This window comes from Oncorhynchus mykiss, chromosome 3 (assembly GCF_057628025.1).
Source record: "Oncorhynchus mykiss isolate SJ-2025 chromosome 3, ASM5762802v1, whole genome shotgun sequence".
In the NCBI taxonomy this organism is placed as follows: Eukaryota; Metazoa; Chordata; class Actinopteri; order Salmoniformes; family Salmonidae; genus Oncorhynchus; species Oncorhynchus mykiss.
The window spans coordinates 12764575-12792073 of NC_143024.1; the positions used below are offsets into that span (position 1 = coordinate 12764575).

At 47.5% G+C, this 27499-nt stretch overlaps 1 protein-coding gene across 1 annotated transcript in view; it reads left to right on the forward strand.

Moving 5' to 3' along the window:
- Nucleotides 1–284: 284 nt before the first annotated feature.
- Nucleotides 285–27499, forward strand: part of LOC149984378 (beta-chimaerin-like) — a 57451-nt gene continuing 30236 nt past the window's right edge. The window contains exons 1-2 of the mRNA XM_090221066.1: nt 285–879; nt 20045–20083. Coding sequence (XP_090077192.1) covers nt 831–879; nt 20045–20083 — 88 coding nt within the window. The 5' untranslated portion in view covers nt 285–830. The remainder of the gene's footprint in view (nt 880–20044; nt 20084–27499) is intronic.

Sequence of the window (27499 nt, forward strand, 5' to 3'; positions counted from 1 at the left end):
ATTTTTAGGCTGTTGAAATCAATATCCTATGGTCTAAAGGGTGTAAATGGACTTGGTTTGGAGTTGGACACATGCAATATAGCAGAATACAGTTGTCATCATGTTAATTTCCTGATTAAACATCCTCAAATGTGTATTTTATTCTGGTTATTTGTTGTTATTTTTGCATTGGGGAGTGGGGACACTGAACCAGCAGCAGCCTGCCCTGCACCCAGCCACTCTGTCACCATCATCACCATCATATTGAAATCAAAGGTCAGAGCTCTGAGGAACAGATCTGCTTCAGATTGACTGGAGTTCAGAGGTCTCTTTCAGTCTACTGAATGCTTCCACTTTAAGAAGGCGGCTCCGTCGCAGTGTAGTGTGTTTATACGATCCCAGAAGTGGCACCACCACATGGAAAACGATACTGTGTTTTTAATTCAACATGGCGAAAGCATATGCCGCTCTTCCAGTGGATACATTTGACAAACTTTAATTGTGTGTACAGTGGTGCGTTTAGACAAGATGATCGAAAGTTGATATTGTTCCTGTGATCTTGTCTGACTATTTTTACACCACTGCCAGTGAGTGGAGCTACAGTAAATGCGGCAACATACGGCGCGCAGGGAAAGGAACCGAGAGAAGTGAAAGCGTGCTGGAACGTTACACATACAAGAGGAGCAATTTAGAAAACGGACGTGAAATAAACAGTGTTAGTTCGTGCCAAATCAGCGAGTGAGAGTAGCCTACGCTACGTGACATAGTGAGATGGACGGACTACGGGGAACGGGCTGTGAGCGCACCTCAACCGACCGCGAGTGAACAGACCGAGCCTGAAGCGGATTGGGATGGCAGCATCCAGCAACTCAAGCCTGTCGGGTTCATCAGTGTCTTCTGGTAAGAGCGCTGAATTAAAATATTTTGTTTGATGAAACAAATAATAATAAGCAATTTACTATAAATTATTCGGCCTTAACATTTTATTATTTGTTAGGCTTATCAATGATAATATTATCACCCTTGTTATTCTCTCTATTCAATATTTATTGCATAATGCAATTAATATAGGGACTTGAGAGTTAACCGTGTCATAGTTGGCATGCATGAATTTCGTTTGTGATACACATTATGTAACTTTAAAAAAATATCGATCTGTGCGTAATTGACAGACATCACCCAATAAGTCACGACGACAGTCGTCTACGTTCGCATCGATAATAATTAATTTCATGCCTCATCTCTTGATCTCTTTCACATCTGCCGCAGCTGAACAGAATGATAAACGTTCCACTTTCAAGCGCTTGATGGAGTGACATACCAGTCTTGTCGTTCGCAATTAGGATGTTTTTATTCTATTTTAACGCACACCTCCTTGCGTCTGGTTTCAGTGAGGAATCATCTTGGATAGGAAGTGAACGCCTCTCTCAATGTACAGGCTGAGATTGTAGGGTTGGTGTTGTCATTGATGTACATATGTTTTTGGATAACTACAATTACGTTCTCAATTGTCCCCATAATCCTTGTTGACTGGCGGTTGTGGCCACTGCTATATTCTGTTGGTAGGGTCACCAGGGATGGTGTCCCTCTAACTAAATCAAGAATCTTCCATCATGCAAAGACCAGGCTTGATGTGACATTTCAAAAATACTTGTTTATTCCCAGTAAAACATTTTGAAGTTGGTCACTTACTAGTTGGCAAGATGCCATATATGCTGTGTTCTGATTGTCTTTAGATACCGATAGAAGATTCTCTGGGTTTCTTAACAAACACTGCCTTGCCCTGCACAGCTGACTGTTCCTATGTTCATTGATGGTTTGTGAGACAAGCAACACATGCTTCACTGTGGTGGATTTTATTTTAAGGGTGACTCCGGGTAGAATAGTGGTGGCAACATCAGACACGACACACACACTCTCCCTCTCCTGGCTATTAAACTACTAGAATAACCACTTCTCCACTGAGATATAACACACACACACTCCCTCTCCTGGCTATTACACTACTAGAATAACCACTTCTCCACTGAGATATAACACACACCCTTCCTGTGGTTACTGGCGTGGCTTTCACATACATTAACCAACAGTGTGATAGGGTTGTTTGTACTTTATACCCTGACAAACATGGGCAACACATGTTTTTCTATACTGTGTGTTCAGGAGGAGGCTTCAGCTAGCGACTGCTGTTTCACACTCAGTTATACTGTGTTCAGGAGGAGGCTTCAGCCAGCGACTGCTGTTTCACACTCGGTTATACTGTGTTCAGGAGGAGGCTACAGCCAGCGACTGCTGTTTCACACTCCGTTATACTGTGTGTTCAGGAGGAGGCTACAGCCAGCGACTGCTGTTTCACACTCAGTTATACTGTGTTCAGGAGGAGGCTACAGCCAGCGACTGCTGTTTCACACTCAGTTATACTGTTTGTTCAGGAGGAGGCTACAGCCAGCGACTGCTGTTTCACACTCAGTTATACTGTGTGTTCAGGAGGAGGCTTCAGCCAGCGACTGCTGTTTCACACTCAGTTATACTGTGTGTTCAGGAGGAGGCTTCAGCCAGCGACTGCTGTTTCACACTCGGTTATACTGTGTTCAGGAGGAGGCTACAGCCAGCGACTGCTATTTCACACTCCGTTATACTGTGTGTTCAGGAGGAGGCTACAGCCAGCGACTGCTGTTTCACACTCGGTTATACTGTGTTCAGGAGGAGGCTACAGCCAGCGACTGCTGTTTCACACTCCGTTATACTGTGTTCAGGAGGAGGCTACAGCCAGCGACTGCTGTTTCACACTCCGTTATACTGTGTGTTCAGGAGGAGGCTACAGCCAGCGACTGCTGCTTCACACTCAGTTATACTGTGTGTTCAGGAGGAGGCTTCAGCTAGCGACTGCTGTTTCACACTCAGTTATACTGTGTTCAGGAGGAGGCTACAGCCAGCGACTGCTGTTTACACTCAGTTATACTGTGTGTTCAGGAGGAGGCTACAGCCAGCGACTGCTGTTTCACACTCAGTTATACTGTGTTCAGGAGGAGGCTACAGCCAGCGACTGCTGTTTCACACTCAGTTATACTGTGTGTTCAGGAGGAGGCTACAGCCAGCGACTGCTGTTTCACACTCAGTTATACTGTGTGTTCAGGAGGAGGCTTCAGCCAGCGACTGCTGTTTCACACTCAGTTATACTGTGTGTTCAGGAGGAGGCTTCAGCCAGCGACTGCTGTTTCACACTCAGTTATACTGTGTTCAGGAGGAGGCTACAGCCAGCGACTGCTGTTTCACACTCAGTTATACTGTGTGTTCAGGAGGAGGCTACAGCCAGCGACTGCTGTTTCACACTCAGTTATACTGTGTGTTCAGGAGGAGGCTACAGCCAGCGACTGCTGTTTCACACTCAGTTATACTGTGTGTTCAGGAGGAGGCTTCAGCCAGCGACTGCTGTTTCACACTCAGTTATACTGTGTGTTCAGGAGGAGGCTACAGCCAGCGACTGCTGTTTCACACTCAGTTATACTGTGTGTTCAGGAGGAGGCTTCAGCCAGCGACTGCTGCTTCACACTCAGTTATACTGTGTGTTCAGGAGGAGGCTTCAGCTAGCGACTGCTGTTTCACACTCAGTTATACTGTGTTCAGGAGGAGGCTACAGCCAGCGACTGCTGTTTACACTCAGTTATACTGTGTGTTCAGGAGGAGGCTACAGCCAGCGACTGCTGTTTCACACTCAGTTATACTGTGTTCAGGAGGAGGCTACAGCCAGCGACTGCTGTTTCACACTCAGTTATACTGTGTGTTCAGGAGGAGGCTACAGCCAGCGACTGCTGTTTCACACTCAGTTATACTGTGTGTTCAGGAGGAGGCTTCAGCCAGCGACTGCTGTTTCACACTCAGTTATACTGTGTGTTCAGGAGGAGGCTTCAGCCAGCGACTGCTGTTTCACACTCAGTTATACTGTGTGTTCAGGAGGAGGCTTCAGCTAGCGACTGCTGTTTCACACTCAGTTATACTGTGTTCAGGAGGAGGCTACAGCCAGCGACTGCTGTTTCACACTCAGTTATACTGTGTGTTCAGGAGGAGGCTTCAGCCAGCGACTGCTGTTTCACACTCAGTTATACTGTGTGTTCAGGAGGAGGCTTCAGCCAGCGACTGCTGTTTCACACTCAGTTATACTGTGTTCAGGAGGAGGCTTCAGCCAGCGACTGCTGTTTCACACTCAGTTATACTGTATGTTCAGGAGGAGGCTACAGCCAGCGACTGCTGTTTCACACTCAGTTATACTGTGTGTTCAGGAGGAGGCTACAGCCAGCGACTGCTGTTTCACACTCCGTTATACTGTGTGTTCAGGAGGAGGCTACAGCCAGCGACTGCTGTTTCACACTCAGTTATACTGTGTGTTCAGGAGGAGGCTACAGCCAGCGACTGCTGTTTCACACTCAGTTTGTTTGAGCAGCTGTGGCACTTTTCCAGGTCATATTCTGAACATTTGTGACATTAGTCTTTTTCTATTCTCTACATGATTGACTCAGGTGACGATAACAATGTGACCAAAAGTTCCAGAATGTACAGTGGGTGGGAGTAGCACTGACCTTTGATCCTATTGCTGCTGGGTCGTCGTTGTCAGAGTGAACATATGATATGGTAGCCTGTATTTATTTAGTGTCTTTTAATCCCCCACCCAACCATACCGCACCACCATACCACAGAAATTACCCAGAAGGCTCTGCTGCCCATGGGAGCCAGGACACAATGTTTGTGTCCCAAATGGTACCCTATGATCTATGAAGTGCACGACATAAGGAATAGGGAGCCATTTGGGACGCAAGGATCCGTTCCAGGCTGATACAGGCTGTCTGTGCTGACTTCATACTTCACAAGACATTATCTCATGAGTACGTTGCCAAAAGCACTGGAATTACCACTTGACCATCTTTTTTAAGGGGAAAGTATTTTCTGACTGTGGTGTGGAGGCTTGTCATTATTGTTGGGCTCTCGATATAATTACCAGACGTTACGAGGTGCTGTGCTGCCAGGGACAGAGGGCCTGTCACACATGGCTATCATTATCTTCCTGGAGAGCTTTCTGGCTGACAGAGACATTTTGAATAATCTTTTCTATGAGGCGTATGACTCCATCTGCAGCACAAATGACACCCTGAACCCTATATAGTGCACTACTTTTGATCAGGGCCCATAAGGATCTGGTCATAAGTAGTGTACTATATAGGGTGCCATTTAGGATGCATCCTCAGAAATGAATCTGTGAACACAACACGTTCTGCTTCATATTAGCCCCTTGTTTTCCTGCTGCTGCTGTAAACAAATGTTGCTGTGATGCCTCTGTCTTCAGCTGTCTCTAGTCTGCAAGCCTTAATTGACTAGACCGTCCTCTCTCGGTGGAGACACAGCGGTTGTGTGAGGAAACTACAGTACATGAGCGAGGTCGGTCCAGCCAATCAAGACTTTGAAGTTATTCTTCATGAAACTACCAGGATGGACAGAAAGACATCCCGCTGTAGGATGTTACCAACAATGTTTATCCATCCCGCTGTAGGATGTTACCAACAATATAAATCTGGGTAATACAGTTTGAGGAAGATTAGACCATTGATGAAAAGCCGTTTCCCAGGCACTGACTTGCACTGTATATTATATTCCAATGGAAAAATACAAGAGATTGTGAAATATATCACCAATCATTTTTCTTTCCCCTGGATAAAAAAAAAAACATTTGTGGCCGTGCACTGATCTGAGAGACTACTCCTCCGCATTCCTGGCACAGGAGAGCTGAGTAGTGTGCACTGTTAGTCACACAGCTCTCAGCAAACACTCTGCCCTACTCTGGCTGGGAATAAATGGAGGGATACAGGATGAGTGTATCTCGTCTTCAGTCCGAGCCCTGCAACCACACCGTTGGATAGTAGTAGAGGCAGGTTTTGTGTCTCATAGGATGCATCCCAAATGGCACCCTGTTCCCTATCTAGTGCCCCGGCCCACCAGTGCACTATATAGGAAACAGTGTGCCATTTGTGACGCAGACACAGTTTTGTAAAGGAAGAGAGCCGTCTGTTCTTCAACATCATTATCCTGCAGGTGTTTCTGTCCCACTCTGTTCTGCATCACATAGGCATTCACATGTGGAGTGGAAGCTGTTTACTAGTCATGACTAGTCCGGCTTCAGGACTGTACTGCTGTCAGAAGATAAGGATTACATTATTTTCACATTGTAGTAACTTTAGCAGGTTCTCACCCTGGAAGTGACAAACACAAACTAAACAGTTGTCTGTTTTTAGGAAAACATAAATGGCCTAATGTTTCCATACAGAGATGGTGAGTTGTTTTAATGCAGCATGAGTCTGCTGTCTTTCTCTCTATTCATTATTAATTAGAAACCCTGGTTCCCTCGGTGGCAGCCAGGGAATCACATTACCAAACAATGGAGCCTGGCCTGGTGCTAACCTAACCAGCACACTGTGTTTCCTCCCTAACTGATGGAGCCTGGCCTGCTGCTAACCTAACCAGCACACTGTGTTTCCTCCCTAACTGATGGAGCCTGGCCTGGTGCTAACCTAACCAGCACACTGTGTTTCCCCCCTAACTGATGGAGCCTGGACTGGTGCTAACCAGCACACTGTGTTTCCTCCCTAACTGATGGAGCCTGGCCTGGTGTTAACCTAACCAGCACACTGTGTTTCCTCCCTAACTGATGGAGCCTGGCCTGGTGTTAACCTAACCAGCACACTGTGTTTCCTCCCTAACTGATGGAGCCTGGCCTGGTGCTAACCAGCACACTGTGTTTCCTCCCTAACTGATGGAGCCTGGCCTGGTGTTAACCTAACCAGCACACTGTGTTTCCTCCCTAACTGATGGAGTCTGGCCTGGTGTTAACCTAACCAGCACACTGTGTTTCCTCCCTAACTGATGGAGCCTGGCCTGGTGTTAACCTAACCAGCACACTGTGTTTCCTCCCTAACTGATGGAGCCTGGCCTGGTGCTAACCTAACCAGCACACTGTGTTTCCTCCCTAACTGATGGAGCCTGGCCTGGTGTTAACCTAACCAGCACACTGTGTTTCCTCCCTAACTGATGGAGCCTGGCCTGGTGCTAACATAACCAGCACACTGTGTTTCCTCCCTAACTGATGGAGCCTGGCCTGGTGTTAACCTAAACAGCACACTGTGTTTCCTCCTTAACTGATGGAGCCTGGCCTGGTGCTAACCAGCACACTGTGTTTCCTCCCTAACTGATGGAGCCTGGCCTGGTGTTAACCTAACCAGCACACTGTGTTTCCTCCCTAACTGATGGAGCCTGGCCTGGTGTTAACCTAACCAGCACACTGTGTTTCCCCCCTAACTGATGGAGCCTGGCCTGGTGCTAACATAACCAGCACACTGTGTTTCCTCCCTAACTGATGGAGCCTGGCCTGGTGTTAACCTAAACAGCACACTGTGTTTCCTCCTTAACTGATGGAGCCTGGCCTGGTGCTAACCAGCACACTGTGTTTCCTCCCTAACTGATGGAGCCTGGCCTGGTGTTAACCTAACCAGCACACTGTGTTTCCTCCCTAACTGATGGAGCCTGGCCTGGTGTTAACCTAACCAGCACACTGTGTTTCCCCCCTAACTGATGGAGCCTGGCCTGGTGCTAACCTAACCAGCACACTGTGTTTCCTCCCTAACTGATGGAGCCTGGCCTGGTGTTAACCTAACCAGCACACTGTGTTTCCTCCCTAACTGATGGAGTCTGGCCTGGTGTTAACCTAACCAGCACACTGTGTTTCCCCCCTAACTGATGGAGCCTGGCCTGGTGCTAACCTAACCAGCACACTGTGTTTCCTCCCTAACTGATGGAGCCTGGCCTGGTGTTAACCTAACCAGCACACTGTGTTTCCTCCCTAACTGATGGAGTCTGGCCTGGTGTTAACCTAACCAGCACACTGTGTTTCCTCCCTAACTGATGGAGCCTGGCCTGGTGTTAACCTAACCAGCACACTGTGTTTCCTCCCTAACTGATGGAGTCTGGCCTGGTGTTAACCTAACCAGCACACTGTGTTTCCTCCCTAACTGATGGAGCCTGGCCTGGTGTTAACCTAACCAGCACACTGTGTTTCCTCCCTAACTGATGGAGCCTGGCCTGGTGCTAACCTAACCAGCACACTGTGTTTCCTCCCTAACTGATGGAGCCTGGCCTGGTGTTAACCTAACCAGCACACTGTGTTTCCTCCCTAACTGATGGAGCCTGGCCTGGTGCTAACATAACCAGCACACTGTGTTTCCTCCCTAACTGATGGAGCCTGGCCTGGTGTTAACCTAAACAGCACACTGTGTTTCCTCCTTAACTGATGGAGCCTGGCCTGGTGCTAACCAGCACACTGTGTTTCCTCCCTAACTGATGGAGCCTGGCCTGGTGTTAACCTAACCAGCACACTGTGTTTCCTCCCTAACTGATGGAGCCTGGCCTGGTGTTAACCTAACCAGCACACTGTGTTTCCCCCCTAACTGATGGAGCCTGGCCTGGTGCTAACCTAACCAGCACACTGTGTTTCCTCCCTAACTGATGGAGCCTGGCCTGGTGCTAACCTAACCAGCACACTGTGTTTCCTCCCTAACTGATGGAGCCTGGCCTGGTGCTAACCTAACCAGCACACTGTGTTTCCTCCCTAACTGATGGAGCCTGGCCTGGTGTTAACCTAACCAGCACACTGTGTTTCCTCCCTAACTGATGGAGCCTGGCCTGGTGCTAACCTAACCAGCACACTGTGTTTCCTCCCTAACTGATGGAGCCTGGCCTGGTGCTAACCAGCACACTGTGTTTCCTCCCTAACTGATGGAGCCTGGCCTGGTGCTAACCTAACCAGCACACTGTGTTTCCTCCCTAACTGATGGAGCCTGGCCTGGTGCTAACCAGCACACTGTGTTTCCTCCCTAACTGATGGAGCCTGGACTGGTGCTAACCAGCACACTTTGTTTCCTCCCTAACTGATGGAGCCTGGCCTGGTGCTAACCAGCACACTGTGTTTCCTCCATAACTGATGGAGCCTGGCCTGGTGCTAACCAGCACACTGTGTTTCCTCCGTAACTGATGGAGCCTGGACTGGTGCTAACCAGCACACTGTGTTTCCTCCCTAACTGATGGAGCCTGGCCTGGTGCTAACCAGCACACTGTGTTTCCTCCCTAACTGATGGAGCCTGGCCTGGTGTTAACCTAACCAGCACACTGTGTTTCCTCCCTAACTGATGGAGCCTGGACTGGTGCTAACCAGCACACTTTGTTTCCTCCCTAACTGATGGAGCCTGGCCTGGTGTTAACCTAACCAGCACACTGTGTTTCCTCCCTAACTGATGGAGCCTGGCCTGGTGCTAACCTAACCAGCACACTGTGTTTCCCCCCTAACTGATGGAGCCTGGCCTGGTGCTAACCAGCACACTGTGTTTCCTCCCTAACTGATGGAGCCTGGCCTGGTGTTAACCTAACCAGCACACTGTGTTTCTCCCCCTAACTGATGGAGCCTGGCCTGGTGTTAACCTAACCAGCACACTGTGTTTCCTCCCTAACTGATGGAGCCTGGCCTGGTGCTAACCAGCACACTGTGTTTCCTCCCTAACTGATGGAGCCTGGCCTGGTGTTAACCTAACCAGCACACTGTGTTTCTCCCCCTAACTGATGGAGCCTGGACTGGTGCTAACCTAACCAGCACACTGTGTTTCCTCCCTAACTGATGGAGCCTGGCCTGGTGTTAACCTAACCAGCACACTGTGTTTCCTCCCTAACTGATGGAGCCTGGCCTGGTGTTAACCTAACCAGCACACTGTGTTTCCTCCCTAACTGATGGAGCCTGCCCTGGTGTTAACCTAACCAGCACACTGTGTTTCCTCCCTAACTGATGGAGCCTGGCCTGGTGCTAACCTAACCAGCACACTGTGTTTCCCCCCTAACTGATGGAGCCTGGCCTGGTGCTAACCAGCACACTGTGTTTCCTCCCTAACTGATGTAGCCTGGCCTGGTGTTAACCTAACCAGCACACTGTGTTTCCCCCCCTAACTGATGGAGCCTGGACTGGTGCTAACCTAACCAGCACACTGTGTTTCCTCCCTAACTGATGGAGCCTGGCCTGGTGCTAACCAGCACACTGTGTTTCCTCCCTAACTGATGGAGCCTGGCCTGGTGTTAACCTAACCAGCACACTGTGTTTCCCCTCTAACTGATGGAGCCTGGCCTGGTGCTAACCAGCACACTGTGTTTCCTCCCTAACTGATGGAGCCTGGCCTGGTGTTAACCTAACCAGCACACTGTGTTTCCCCCCTAACTGATGGAGCCTGGCCTGGTGCTAACCTAACCAGCACACTGTGTTTCCTCCCTAACTGATGGAGCCTGGCCTGGTGCTAACCTAACCAGCACACTGTGTTTCCCCTCTAACTGATGGAGCCTGGCCTGGTGCTAACCAGCACACTGTGATTCCTCCCTAACTGATGGAGCCTGGCCTGGTGTTAACCTAACCAGCACACTGTGTTTCCCCTCTAACTGATGGAGCCTGGCCTGGTGCTAACCAGCACACTGTGTTTCCTCCCTAACTGATGGAGCCTGGCCTGGTGTTAACCTAACCAGCACACTGTGTTTCCCCCCTAACTGATGGAGCCTGGCCTGGTGCTAACCTAACCAGCACACTGTGTTTCCTCCCTAACTGATGGAGCCTGGCCTGGTGCTAACCTAACCAGCACACTGTGTTTCCCCCCTAACTGATGGAGCCTGGCCTGGTGCTAACCTAACCAGCACACTGTTTCCCCCCTAACTGATGGAGCCTGGCCTGGTGTTAACCTAACCAGCACACTGTGTTTCCTCCCTAACTGATGGAGCCTGGCCTGGTGCTAACCTAACCAGCACACTGTGTTTCCCCCCTAACTGATGGAGCCTGGCCTGGTGCTAACCTAACCAGCACACTGTGTTTCCTCCCTAACTGATGGAGCCTGGCCTGGTGCTAACCTAACCAGCACACTGTGTTTCCTCCCTAACTGATGGAGCCTGCCCTGGTGTTAACCTAACCAGCACACTGTGTTTCCTCCCTAACTGATGGAGCCTGGCCTGGTGTTAACCTAACCAGCACACTGTGTTTCCTCCCTAACTGATGGAGCCTGGCCTGGTGTTAACCTAACCAGCACACTGTGTTTCCTCCCTAACTGATGGAGCCTGGCCTGGTGTTAACCTAACCAGCACACTGTGTTTCCTCCCTAACTGATGGTGCCTGGCCTGGTGCTAACCAGCACACTGTGTTTCCTCCCTAACTGATGGAGCCTGGCCTGGTGCTAACCAGCACACTGTGTTTCCTCCCTAACTGATGGAGCCTGGCCTGGTGCTAACCTAACCAGCACACTGTGTTTCCTCCCTAACTGATGGAGCCTGGCCTGGTGTTAACCAGCACACTGTGTTTCCTCCCTAACTGATGGAGCCTGGCCTGGTGCTAACCAGCACACTGTGTTTCCTCCCTAACTGATGGAGCCTGGCCTGGTGTTAACCTAACCAGCACACTGTGTTTCCTCCCTAACTGATGGAGCCTGGCCTGGTGCTAACCAGCACACTGTGTTTCCTCCCTAACTGATGGAGCCTGGCCTGGTGTTAACCTAACCAGCACACTGTGTTTCCTCCCTAACTGATGGAGCCTGGCCTGGTGTTAACCTAACCAGCACACTGTGTTTCCCCCCCTAACTGATGGAGCCTGGCCTGGTGCTAACCTAACCAGCACACTGTGTTTCCTCCCTAACTGATGGAGCCTGGCCTGGTGCTAACCTAACCAGCACACTGTGTTTCCTCCCTAACTGATGGAGCCTGGCCTGGTGCTAACCTAACCAGCACACTGTGTTTCCTCCCTAACTGATGGAGCCTGGCCTGGTGTTAACCTAACCAGCACACTGTGTTTCCTCCCTAACTTATGGAGCCTGGCCTGGTGCTAACCTAACCAGCACACTATGTTTCCTCCCTAACTGATGGAGCCTGGCCTGGTGCTAACCAGCACACTGTGTTTCCTCCCTAACTGATGGAGCCTGGCCTGGTGCTAACCAGCACACTGTGTTTCCCCCCTAACTGATGGAGCCTGGCCTGGTGCTAACCTAACCAGCACACTGTGTTTCCTCCCTAACTGATGGAGCCTGGCCTGGTGTTAACCTAACCAGCACACTGTGTTTCCTCCCTGACTGATTGAGCCTGGCCTGGTGCTAACCAGCACACTGTGTTTCCTCCCTAACTGATGGAGCCTGGACTGGTGCTAACCAGCACACTTTGTTTCCTCCCTAACTGATGGAGCCTGGCCTGGTGCTAACCAGCACACTGTGTTTCCTCCATAACTGCTGGAGCCTGGCCTGGTGCTAACCAGCACACTGTGTTTCCTCCCTAACTGATGGAGCCTGGACTGGTGCTAACCAGCACACTTTGTTTCCTCCCTAACTGATGGAGCCTGGCCTGGTGTTAACCTAACCAGCACACTGTGTTTCCTCCCTAACTGATGGAGCCTGGCCTGGTGCTAACCTAACCAGCACACTGTGTTTCCCCCCTAACTGATGGAGCCTGGCCTGGTGCTAACCAGCACACTGTGTTTCCTCCCTAACTGATGGAGCCTGGCCTGGTGCTAACCAGCACACTGTGTTTCCTCCCTAACTGATGGAGCCTGGCCTGGTGTTAACCTAACCAGCACACTGTGTTTCTCCCCCTAACTGATGGAGCCTGGACTGGTGCTAACCTAACCTGCACACTGTGTTTCCTCCCTAACTGATGGAGCCTGGCCTGGTGTTAACCTAACCAGCACACTGTGTTTCCTCCCTAACTGATGGAGCCTGGCCTGGTGTTAACCTAACCAGCACACTGTGTTTCCTCCCTAACTGATGGAGCCTGCCCTGGTGTTAACCTAACCAGCACACTGTTTCCTCCCTAACTGATGGAGCCTGGCCTGGTGCTAACCTAACCAGCACACTGTGTTTCCCCCCTAACTGATGGAGCCTGGCCTGGTGCTAACCAGCACACTGTGTTTCCTCCCTAACTGATGGAGCCTGGCCTGGTGTTAACCTAACCAGCACACTGTGTTTCCCCCCCTAACTGATGGAGCCTGGACTGGTGCTAACCTAACCAGCACACTGTGTTTCCTCCCTAACTGATGGAGCCTGGCCTGGTGCTAACCAGCACACTGTGTTTCCTCCCTAACTGATGGAGCCTGGCCTGGTGTTAACCTAACCAGCACACTGTGTTTCCCCTCTAACTGATGGAGCCTGGCCTGGTGCTAACCTAACCAGCACACTGTGTTTCCCCCCTAACTGATGGAGCCTGGCCTGGTGTTAACCTATCCAGCACACTGTGTTTCCTCCCTAACTGATGGAGCCTGGCCTGGTGCTAATCTAACCAGCACACTGTGTTTCCCCCCTAACTGATGGAGCCTGGCCTGGTGCTAACCTAACCAGCACACTGTGTTTCCTCCCTAACTGATGGAGCCTAGCCTGGTGCTAACCTAACCAGCACACTGTGTTTCCTCCCTAACTGATGGAGCCTGCCCTGGTGTTAACCTAACCAGCACACTGTGTTTCCTCCCTAACTGATGGAGCCTGGCCTGGTGTTAACCTAACCAGCACACTGTGTTTCCTCCCTAACTGATGGAGCCTGGCCTGGTGTTAACCTAACCAGCACACTGTGTTTCCTCCCTAACTGATGGAGCCTGGCCTGGTGTTAACCTAACCAGCACACTGTGTTTCCTCCCTAACTGATGGTGCCTGGCCTGGTGCTAACCAGCACACTGTGTTTCCTCCCTAACTGATGGAGCCTGGCCTGGTGCTAACCAGCACACTGTGTTTCCTCCCTAACTGATGGAGCCTGGCCTGGTGCTAACCTAACCAGCACACTGTGTTTCCTCCCTAACTGATGGAGCCTGGCCTGGTGTTAACCTAACCAGCACACTGTGTTTCCTCCCTAACTGATGGAGCCTGGCCTGGTGCTAACCTAACCAGCACACTGTGTTTCCCCCCTAACTGATGGAGCCTGGCCTGGTGTTAACCTAACCAGCACACTGTGTTTCCCCCCTAACTGATGGAGCCTGGCCTGGTGCTAACCAGCACACTGTGTTTCCTCCCTAACTGATGGAGCCTGGCCTGGTGTTAACCTTAACCAGCACACTGTGTTTCCTCCCTAACTGATGGAGCCTGGCCTGGTGTTAACCTAACCAGCACACTGTGTTTCCCCCCTAACTGATGGAGCCTGGCCTGGTGTTAACCTAACCAGCACACTGTGTTTCCTCCCTAACTGATGGAGCCTGGCCTGGTGTTAACCTAACCAGTACACTGTGTTTCCTCCCTAACTGATGGAGCCTGGACTGGTGTTAACCTAACCAGCACACTGTGTTTCCTCCCTAACTGATGGAGCCTGGCCTGGTGCTAACCTAACCAGCACACTGTGTTTCCTCCCTAACTGATGGAGCCTGGCCTGGTGTTAACCTAACCAGCACACTGTGTTTCCCCCCCTAACTGATGGAGCCTGGACTGGTGCTAACCTAACCAGCACACTGTGTTTCCTCCCTAACTGATGGAGCCTGGCCTGGTGTTAACCTAACCAGCACACTGTGTTTCCTCCCTAACTGATGGTGCCTGGCCTGGTGCTAACCAGCACACTGTGTTTCCTCCCTAACTGATGGAGCCTGGCCTGGTGCTAACCAGCACACTGTGTTTCCTCCCTAACTGATGGAGCCTGGCCTGGTGCTAACCTAACCAGCACACTGTGTTTCCTCCCTAACTGATGGAGCCTGGCCTGGTGTTAACCAGCACACTGTGTTTCCTCCCTAACTGATGGAGCCTGGCCTGGTGCTAACCAGCACACTGTGTTTCCTCCCTAACTGATGGAGCCTGGCCTGGTGCTAACCTAACCAGCACACTGTGTTTCCTCCCTAACTGATGGAGCCTGGCCTGGTGTTAACCTAACCAGCACACTGTGTTTCCTCCCTAACTGATGGAGCCTGGCCTGGTGCTAACCTAACCAGCACACTGTGTTTCCCCCCTAACTGATGGAGCCTGGCCTGGTGTTAACCTAACCAGCACACTGTGTTTCCCCCCTAACTGATGGAGCCTGGCCTGGTGTTAACCTAACCAGCACACTGTGTTTCCTCCCTAACTGATGGAGCCTGGCCTGGTGTTAACCTAACCAGCACACTGTGTTTCCTCCCTAACTGATGGAGCCTGGACTGGTGTTAACCTAACCAGCACACTGTGTTTCCTCCCTAACTGATGGAGCCTGGCCTGGTGCTAACCTAACCAGCACACTGTGTTTCCTCCCTAACTGATGGAGCCTGGCCTGGTGTTAACCTAACCAGCACAATGGGTATGCAGTCCAAAGGGTTTTATAACCCACCAAACTGTTATTTATTATGCATAGCATATTGTGCATACCTGTGCACACACACACACACACACACACACACACACTTACTTGCTGTCTGGATATGCTTGTTTTAGAACAGTTTGATGCACAGATGGTCTCCCCACAGGGGCTGCGCTACATCCCTGTGTGTGTGGCCATATGTTTGGTTGGGCCTAGCTGTCCATATGGATAGTGATGATGGTGAAAGGAGTGTGTGGTCTCTTTCTGTGAATAGGCGTGTTCCAGGGTGATTTCACACCAACGTGAGAGGATACCAATGTAAAAGCATGTTAAACATCCTTCCTCCCAATGAAGTTTCCATGTGAGAATTCCCAGAACAATCTGAGATGCCCAAAATATTTTCTGCTCACGTGGAATCTACATTTTGTTCAATCTTGCTTGAGCACAAGTCCTCTCAGGGGAGAACGTCTTTGCTAAGCTTGATCTTTATTCATCTCTTATTCTCTTTGCTTCCAAAACAAACACCCTGAGAACACACACACACACACACACACACACACACACACACACACACACACACACACACACACACACACACACACACCACTGTAATTATTTTATCAAATTCTTCCAATGACTGGTGAGTAACAGAGGGCAACACAATTAATATCCTGAGTCTCCTGAGGGGACAACCCTTACCCTCCAGCTACTGTGTGTGTGTGTTCTCAGGGTGTTTGTTTTGGAAGCAAAGAGAATAAGAGATGAATAAAGATCAAGCTTAGCAAAGACGTTCTCCCCTGAGAGGACTTGTGCTCAAGCAAGATTGAACAAAATGTAGATTCCATGTGAGCAGAAAATATTTTGGGCATCTCAGATTGTTCTGGGAATTCTCACTATTCTTCCTCCACAACACACAGGCTGCAGCAGTTCAACTTTCCCTATTTGAAATTCAGTCTCAAACCAGTATATCTTCAGCTTTCCCAAACCCTTTCTTAGGCCTACGCATACAGCACACTCCACCAATCATGTCATGTTATTTAAGCGTGTTATAACAAGTCCTTATATCTTGAGCTTTGCCAAATGTGGCATAGCCCTTATGCCATCCATTTAATAGGGCCTTCAACTCCTTCAGAGTAGAATGTGTCAGCTCTGGGCCTGCCCTGAAGGACCTCACACCCCCAGACAATACCCTTCCAGAATAACCAGTTATTAAAAAGAGAACATTCTCCAAATGATCCGGAGTAGAATCATTTCATTTTGATTGTTCACCAGAGCAGAGGCACAATGACCCCCCTCCCTTCTAGGAATCAAGCCGTGTTTTGAGTTGGGAAAGTTTGTCCATAAAAAGTCTCTCTCCTGAGTGCTGTTTCTAGATCTATTGAACAAAGGCTTTGTGACACATCCAGTAGATCCAGTATGGTTACTTCCCTAATGGCTCCCTATTCCCTCCCTAGTGTGCTACTTTATACCTGGGCCCATAAGGGAAGTGTAGTGAATTGGTTACTAGATCTTTTGAACAAAGGCATTTGGTTTTATCAGTCAGGTGTATGACGGTAGACAGAGTACAGTATGTCTGCTTCCCAAATGGCTCCCTATACCCAACCCTAGCTTCATGACCACATCATGGTTCAACCCTAACCCTAGCTTCATGACCACATCCTGGTTCAACCCTAACCCTAGCTTCATGACCACATCCTGGTTCAACCCTAACCCTAGCTTCATGACCACATCATGGTTCAACCCTAACCCTAGCTTCATGACCACATCCTGGTTCAACCATAACCCTAGCTTCATGACCACATCCTGGTTCAACCCTAACCCTAGCTTCATGACCACATCCTGGTTCAACCCTAACCCTAGCTTCATGACCACATCATGGTTCAACCATAACCCTAGCTTCATGACCACATCCTGGTTCAACCCTAACCCTAGCTTCATGACCACATCCTGGTTCAACCATAACCCTAGCTTCATGACCACATCCTGGTTCAACCCTAACCCTAGCTTCATGACCACATCCTGGTTCAACCCTAACCCTAGCTTCATGACCACATCCTGGTTCAACCATAACCCTAGCTTCATGACCACATCATGGTTCAACCCTAACCCTAGCTTCATGACCACATCCTGGTTCAACCCTAACCCTAGCTTCATGACCACATCCTGGTTCAACCCTAACCCTAGCTTCATGACCACATCCTGGTTCAACCCTAACTTCATGACCACATCCTGGTTTAACCATAACCCTAGCTTCATGACCACATCCTGGTTCAACCCTAACCCTAGCTTCATGACCACATCCTGGTTCAACCCTAACCCTAGCTTCATGACCACATCCTGGTTCAACCCTAACCCTAGCTTCATGACCACATCATGGTTCAACCATAACCCTAGCTTCATGACCACATCCTGGTTCAACCATAACCCTAGCTTCATGACCACATCCTGGTTCAACCCTAACCCTAGCTTCATGACCACATCCTGGTTCAACCCTAACCCTAGCTTCATGACCACATCCTGGTTCAACCATAACCCTAGCTTCATGACCACATCCTGGTTCAACCATAACCCTAGCTTCATGACCACATCCTGGTTCAACCATAACCCTAGCTTCATGACCACATCCTGGTTCAACCCTAACCCTAGCTTCATGACCACATCCTGGTTCAACCATAACCCTAGCTTCATGGGAACAGGGTGCCACTTGGATCCAACACTGAATATGCACCTCAAAGCTCTCTGTGACTGTATGGAAACTGCCAATGATGACAACAAAACATTCAGTGTGGTTGACATGGTGATCCAGTGGACCAGTCACTCACTCAGACTAAACTTACTGTGACTGTCATTGTCTGGTTGGTTCCAGACAATGACAGTAGGCAGGTTTGGTCTGCCAGTGAGTTGTTGACTATAAATATAGTGCACTACTGAGAGTGAGAGGGCACAATGACACACCCCTCCATGCACACACGTGGCTCTTCTTGACTCTTACAGGTGGGCCTGTGGCTGCAATAGGGTAGTTAGCATGCAGCCTGTCCCCTGGGGGGGGAATAGTGGGTTGGCATATTGTCCCTGGGTCTTTTTAAATTAACTCTGTCTTTTACCTTTTTTTAAATGTGATTCATTGTTCACACATGCAGTTACTCCAGCTGTCGGTGAGATCCTTCCGCCGGGAACAGTAGAGAGATGTGATGCATTAAGGACACATTCCATCATTCCACCTGCTGCAGTATTACTAGCTACATTTACACAATGATTCCTGACTGAGTGTCTGTGAGGTAGCAGAGGACTTAAGCCTTCAGTAGGTTTCTACGTTTCTGGGATAGTTGGCATGCACAGCCTTGCCAGCCTAAGATCCATAGTATAGCCATACTAATGAATTAGATAGTTATGTACTGTTACAGTATACAAGCATATGTCAAGGTACTTCTGGTGCATATAGTAGGTAGTATATTATGCAGGAGGAAGTTGTACCAACTTATGAGTTACCAAGGGAATAAGGTGGGCATGATGACAGAGTACAAGGAGTAAGACATTGTGGTTACATTTTCCTTCAATAAACACAAACCTCAACCGTCCATGCCATTAAAGTAGCACATTTCCCCTCAGGTTACAGTAGATCCCATGGGTATTGGGCTGCAAATTGCATTTCCACATTTTTCTAATTTGCTTTGTCCTTCTTGGGTAATGAATACTGTGTATCCTCATCATGGCATAATGCTAGCCTTTAAAGGTGTTTTTATAAAGATGGATCTATCTGTGAAGAAGGGACATATCCCTGGGCTGCACCAGGTGCTATAGATCTGTTGTGTGGCAACTATATTCACTCACTGAGCAATGAGTATCTCAAGAGGCTTCACAGTGTGAATAAACCCTGTGTATAATTATGCTGGTCTAGCAGAGTAACTAGACTGAGACGTAAACAACCCTGAAATAACCATGGTGATGATGAGTTCATAATCCATTCAGAGAGAATGTAACTGGGACGCAGAGAGACGGACAATTCACCCAAGAAAGAATAAAAGGGTTCTATATGCCCGTTGTCTAACCCCTTTACCTCCCTTCTGTCTAGTTCTGAATGGTCTCTGTCTGTTTCTCTGTCTGTCCAATTTAAGGGATTTATTGGCATGGGAAACATTTGTTTGCCAAAGCAAGTGAAATGGATAATATATATTTTTTTAAAGTAACAGTAAACATTACACTTACAGAATTTCCAAAAGATTAAAAACATTTAAAATTGTGTGTGTATGTATGTATATGTGTGTGTATATGTATGTGTGTATATATATATATATATATATATATATATATATATATATATATATATATATATATATATATATATATATATATATGTATGTGTGTGTATATATATATATATATATATATATATATGTATGTGTGTATATATATATATATATATATATATATATATATATATATATGTATATGTGTGTACACACACACACACACACACACACACACACACACACACACACACACATCGTGTTGTAATGATGTGCAAATAGTTAAAGTACAAAAGGGAAAATAAATAAATCATAAATATAGGTTATATTTACAATGGTGTTTGTTCTTCACTGGTTGCCTTTTTTTTCTTGTGGCAACAGGTCACAAATCTTGCTGCTGTGATTGGATACTGTAGTATTTCCCCCAATAGATATGGGAGTCTGTCTTTCTCTCTCTGACCACTAACCCGCCTCCTGTGTTGTCGTTTCAGATCCTGAGGATTACCAACCACCCATATGGAAGTCTTACTGTAAGTGTCTGAAGTACTGTTTATCCACTGTAAAGTCTTGGTTGTCCACCAGGAATGTGGAACGCTAGAAGCCTAGTCATCATGGCCGCCAGGCTGCTGCATGTCACTACAAAGGACTCTTATATGTGATCATATAAGGATATTAAAGCAGAAATACTCCTCTGTTACAGTTAGTGTGTACAGTAAGGCTTCTTGGGACGCACCATGCCTCAGCACAGCTTCCTGTTACTTCTCTCTCCTCTCCAGTCTTCTAACACTGGCTGAGAGATATTTTTAGAGCTCACCAGTGGAGGCTGCTGAGGGGAGGACGGCTCTTAATAATGTCTGGAATGGAATGGTGTCCTACACAACCATGTTCATGATTCCATTCACTCCATTCCAGCCATTATTATGAGCCGTTCTCCCCTCAGCAGCCTCAACTGGAGCTCACTATGTCTTCATGTCTGTGGAAGACAACCTGTGTGTGTGTCCGTGAAAGACAACCTGTGTGTGTGTCCGTGAAAGACAACCTGTTTGTGTGTCCGTGGAAGACAACCTGTGTGTGTGTGTCCGTGGAAGACAACCTGTGTGTGTGTCCGTGGAAGACAACCTGTGTGTGTGTGTCCGTGGAAGACAACCTGTGTGTGTGTGTCCGTGGAAGACAACCTGTGTGTGTGTGTCCGTGGAAGACAACCTGTGTGTGTGTGTCCGTGGAAGACAACCTGTGTGTGTGTGTCCGTGGAAGACGTCCAGGTCTTGCTGGTTGTTGTGAGTTGTCCTGACTAAAACAAACTCAGTCAGGAGTCTGCCTCCTCCCGCATGGAAAGTCTGTTGTGGGGAAGATTCGGTACAGAGACTTAACCTGTTACACTACTCCCAATGCTGTTACATTACAATGAGGAAACGACACTACTCCCAATGCTGTTACATTACAATGAGGAAACGACACTACTCCCAATGCTGTTACATTACAACGAGGAAACGGCACTACTCCCAATGCTGTTACATTACAACGAGGAAACGGCACTACTCCCAATGCTGTTACATTACAACGAGGAAACGGCACTACTCCCAATGCTGTGTTACATTACAACGAGGAAACGGCACTACTCCCAATGCTGTGTTACATTACAACGAGGAAACGACACTACTCCCAATGCTGTTACATTACAATGAGGAAACGACACTACTCCCAATGCTGTTACATTACAATGAGGAAACGACACTACTCCCAATGCTGTTACATTACAATGAGGAAACGGCACTACTCCCAATGCTGTGTTACATTACAACGAGGAAACGACACTACTCCCAATGCTGTTACATTACAACGAGGAAACGACACTACTCCCAATGCTGTGTTACATTACAACGAGGAAACGGCACTACTCCCAATGCTGTTACATTACAACGAGGAAACGACACTACTCCCAATGCTGTGTTACATTACAACGAGGAAACGACACTACTCCCAATGCTGTTACATTACAACGAGGAAACGACACTACTCCCAATGCTGTGTTACATTACAACGAGGAAACGACACTACTCCCAATGCTGTGTTACATTACAATGAGGAAACGACACTACTCCCAATGCTGTGTTACATTACAACGAGGAAACGACACTACTCCCAATGCTGTTACATTACAATGAGGAAACGACACTACTCCCAATGCTGTGTTACATTACAATGAGGAAACGGCACTACTCCCAATGCTGTTACATTACAATGAGGAAACGGCACTACTCCCAATGCTGTGTTACATTACAACGAGGAAACAACACTACTCCCAATGCTGTTACATTACAACGAGGAAACGGCACTACTCCCAATGCTGTGTTACATTACAATGAGGAAACGACACTACTCCCAATGCTGTGTTACATTACAATGAGGAAACGGCACTACTCCCAATGCTGTTACATTACAATGAGGAAACGGCACTACTCCCAATGCTGTTACATTACAACGAGGAAACGGCACTACTCCCAATGCTGTTACATTACAACGAGGAAACGACACTACTCCCAATGCTGTTACATTACAACGAGGAAACGGCACTACTCCCAATGCTGTGTTACATTACAACGAGGAAACGGCACTACTCCCAATGCTGTGTTACATTACAACGAGGAAACGGCACTACTCCCAATGCTGTGTTACATTACAATGAGGAAACGGCACTACTCCCAATGCTGTTACATTACAACGAGGAAACGGCACTACTCCCAATGCTGTTACATTACAACGAGGAAACGGCACTACTCCCAATGCTGTGTTACATTACAATGAGGAAACGGCACTACTCCCAATGCTGTTACATTACAACGAGGAAACGACACTACTCCCAATGCTGTTACATTACAACGAGGAAACGGCACTACTCCCAATGCTGTGTTACATTACAACGAGGAAACGGCACTACTCCCAATGCTGTTACATTACAACGAGGAAACGGCACTACTCCCAATGCTGTTACATTACAACGAGGAAACGGCACTACTCCCAATGCTGTTACATTACAACGAGGAAACGACACTACTCCCAATGCTGTGTTACATTACAACGAGGAAACGGCACTACTCCCAATGCTGTGTTACATTACAACGAGGAAACGGCACTACTCCCAATGCTGTGTTACATTACAATGAGGAAACGGCACTACTCCCAATGCTGTTACATTACAACGAGGAAACGACACTACTCCCAATGCTGTGTTACATTACAACGAGGAAACGACACTACTCCCAATGCTGTGTTACATTACAACGAGGAAACGGCACTACTCCCAATGCTGTGTTACATTACAATGAGGAAACGGCACTACTCCCAATGCTGTTACATTACAACGAGGAAACGGCACTACTCCCAATGCTGTTACATTACAACGAGGAAACGGCACTACTCCCAATGCTGTGTTACATTACAATGAGGAAACAGCACTACTCCCAATGCTGTTACATTACAACGAGGAAACGACACTACTCCCAATGCTGTTACATTACAACGAGGAAACGGCACTACTCCCAATGCTGTTACATTACAACGAGGAAACGGCACTACTCCCAATGCTGTTACATTACAATGAGGAAACAACACTACTCCCAATGCTGTTACATTACAATGAGGAAACAACACTACTCCCAATGCTGTTACATTACAACGAGGAAACGACACTACTCCCAATGCTGTGTTACATTACAACGAGGAAACGGCACTACTCCCAATGCTGTTACATTACAACGAGGAAACGGCACTACTCCCAATGCTGTGTTACATTACAACGAGGAAACGACACTACTCCCAATGCTGTTACATTACAACGAGGAACGGCACTACTCCCAATGCTGTTACATTACAACGAGGAAACGACACTACTCCCAATGCTGTTACATTACAACGAGGAAACGGCACTACTCCCAATGCTGTGTTACATTACAACGAGGAAACGACACTACTCCCAATGCTGTGTTACATTACAACGAGGAAACGGCACTACTCCCAATGCTGTGTTACATTACAACGAGGAAACGGCACTACTCCCAATGCTGTGTTACATTACAACGAGGAAACGACACTACTCCCAATGCTGTTACATTACAACGAGGAAACGGCACTACTCCCAATGCTGTGTTACATTACAACGAGGAAACGGCACTACTCCCAATGCTGTGTTACATTACAACGAGGAAACGGCACTACTCCCAATGCTGTGTTACATTACAACGAGGAAACGACACTACTCCCAATGCTGTTACATTACAACGAGGAAACGGCACTACTCCCAATGCTGTTACATTACAACGAGGAAACGACACTACTCCCAATGCTGTGTTACATTACAACGAGGAAACGGCACTACTCCCAATGCTGTTACATTACAATGAGGAAACGGCACTACTCCCAATGCTGTGTTACATTACAACGAGGAAACGGCACTACTCCCAATGCTGTTACATTACAACGAGGAAACGGCACTACTCCCAATGCTGTTACATTACAACGAGGAAACGACACTACTCCCAATGCTGTTACATTACAACGAGGAAACGGCACTACTCCCAATGCTGTTACATTACAACGAGGAAACGACACTACTCCCAATGCTGTGTTACATTACAACGAGGAAACGACACTACTCCCAATGCTGTGTTACATTACAACGAGGAAACGACACTACTCCCAATGCTGTTACATTACAACGAGGAAACGGCACTACTCCCAATGCTGTTACATTACAATGAGGAAACGACACTACTCCCAATGCTGTTACATTACAATGAGGAAACGACACTACTCCCAATGCTGTGTTACATTACAACGAGGAAACGGCACTACTCCCAATGCTGTGTTACATTACAACGAGGAAACGACACTACTCCCAATGCTGTTACATTACAACGAGGAAACGACACTACTCCCAATGCTGTGTTACATTACAACGAGGAAACGACACTACTCCCAATGCTGTTACATTACAATGAGGAAACGGCACTACTCCCAATGCTGTGTTACATTACAACGAGGAAACGGCACTACTCCCAATGCTGTTACATTACAACGAGGAAACGACACTACTCCCAATGCTGTGTTACATTACAACGAGGAAACGACACTACTCCCAATGCTGTTACATTACAACGAGGAAACGGCACTACTCCCAATGCTGTGTTACATTACAACGAGGAAACGGCACTACTCCCAATGCTGTTACATTACAACGAGGAAACGGCACTACTCCCAATGCTGTTACATTACAACGAGGAAACGACACTACTCCCAATGCTGTGTTACATTACAACGAGGAAACGGCACTACTCCCAATGCTGTGTTACATTACAACGAGGAAACGGCACTACTCCCAATGCTGTGTTACATTACAATGAGGAAACGGCACTACTCCCAATGCTGTTACATTACAACGAGGAAACGGCACTACTCCCAATGCTGTTACATTACAATGAAGAAACGGCACTACTCCCAATGCTGTGTTACATTACAATGAGGAAACGGCACTACTCCCAATGCTGTTACATTACAATGAGGAAACGGCACTACTCCCAATGCTGTTACATTACAACGAGGAAACGACACTACTCCCAATGCTGTTACATTACGAGGAAACGGCACTACTCCCAATGCTGTTACATTACAATGAGGAAACGACACTACTCCCAATGCTGTTATATTACAACGAGGAAACGGCACTACTCCCAATGCTGTTACATTACAACGAGGAAACGACACTACTCCCAATGCTGTGTTACATTACAACGAGGAAACGACACTACTCCCAATGCTGTTACATTACAATGAGGAAACGGCACTACTCCCAATGCTGTTACATTACAACGAGGAAACGACACTACTCCCAATGCTGTGTTACATTACAACGAGGAAACGACACTACTCCCAATGCTGTGTTACATTACAATGAGGAAACGGCACTACTCCCAATGCTGTGTTACATTACAATGAGGAAACGGCACTACTCCCAATGCTGTGTTACATTACAATGAGGAAACGGCACTACTCCCAATGCTGTTACATTACAATGAGGAAACAACACTACTCCCAATGCTGTTACATTACAACGAGGAAACGACACTACTCCCAATGCTGTTACATTACAACGAGGAAACGACACTACTCCCAATGCTGTTACATTACAACGAGGAAACGACACTACTCCCAATGCTGTGTTACATTACAACGAGGAAACGACACTACTCCCAATGCTGTGTTACATTACTAAGAGGAAACGACACTACTCCCAATGCTGTGTTACATTACAACGAGGAAACGACACTACTCCCAATGCTGTTACATTACAACGAGGAAACGACACTACTCCCAATGCTGTTACATTACAACGAGGAAACGACACTACTCCCAATGCTGTTACATTACAACGAGGAAACGACACTACTCCCAATGCTGTTACATTACAACGAGGAAACGGCACTACTCCCAATGCTGTTACATTACAACGAGGAAACGGCACTACTCCCAATGCTGTGTTACATTACAACGAGGAAACGGCACTACTCCCAATGCTGTGTTACATTACAACGAGGAAACGGCACTACTCCCAATGCTGTTACATTACAATGAGGAAACGGCACTACTCCCAATGCTGTGTTACATTACAACGAGGAAACGGCACTACTCCCAATGCTGTGTTACATTACAACGAGGAAACGACACTACTCCCAATGCTGTTACATTACAACGATGAACGACACTACTCCCAATGCTGTGTTACATTACAACGAGGAAACGGCACTACTCCCAATGTTGTGTTACATTACAATGAGGAAACGGCACTACTCCCAATGCTGTGTTACATTACAACTAGGAAACGACACTACTCCCAATGCTGTTACATTACAACGAGGAAACGGCACTACTCCCAATGCTGTTACATTACAACGAGGAAACGACACTACTCCCAATGCTGTTACATTACAACGAGGAAACGACACTACTCCCAATGCTGTTACATTACAACGAGGAAACGGCACTACTCCCAATGCTGTGTTACATTACAACGAGGAAACGACACTACTCCCAATGCTGTGTTACATTACAACGAGGAAACGGCACTACTCCCAATGCTGTGTTACATTACAACGAGGAAACGGCACTACTCCCAATGCTGTTACATTACAATGAGGAAACGGCACTACTCCCAATGCTGTTACATTACAACGAGGAAACGGCACTACTCCCAATGCTGTGTTACATTACAATGAGAAAGACAAAGACACTGTCTGTCTCTTCTAATCCTGTTTCGTCCAACATTCTTAGGGTGCGTCCTCAAGTGGCACCCTGTTCCCTATTTAATGCATTACTTTTGCTCCAAATATGTAAACATGTATAATTTTGTGTTCTTCACCAATAATTCTGTTATAAAAAAGTAGTGCACTATGTATGGAATAGGGTGCCATTTGGTACACACACTTAGTGTCATGCACATTCTTATTGCATCACATGAGTATAGTATAATCTGTGTCTACAGTAAAGCCCTTAGAATAGGTACATTACAGACAATAGGCCTCGTGTCCCCAGCTCAGCTGTGATATATTATACTGTGGCAGTCTTAACCGTAGATGTGATTTAATCTCGCTCGCTACATGTTTTTTTCTCCATTCCATTTTCAACAGTTTCACTGATTTACACCGAGCACTCAGTCTTTAAGTACACTTCATCCATGATGGCAGCTTGGCTCAGTGCTGCTGCTGCATAAGTTACTGCGCTACTCTGACTGCGTCTCAAATTAAACCCTACTTACTGTAGTACTTGGTTCTGGTCAAATGTAGTGCACTATGTAGGGGAATAGGGTGACTTTTGGGATGCATACTGTCTCCCCATTGTGTCTCAGTACTAAGACTTAATAGTCACTGTTCGTATCCTGCACTAAGGCCCTAGAC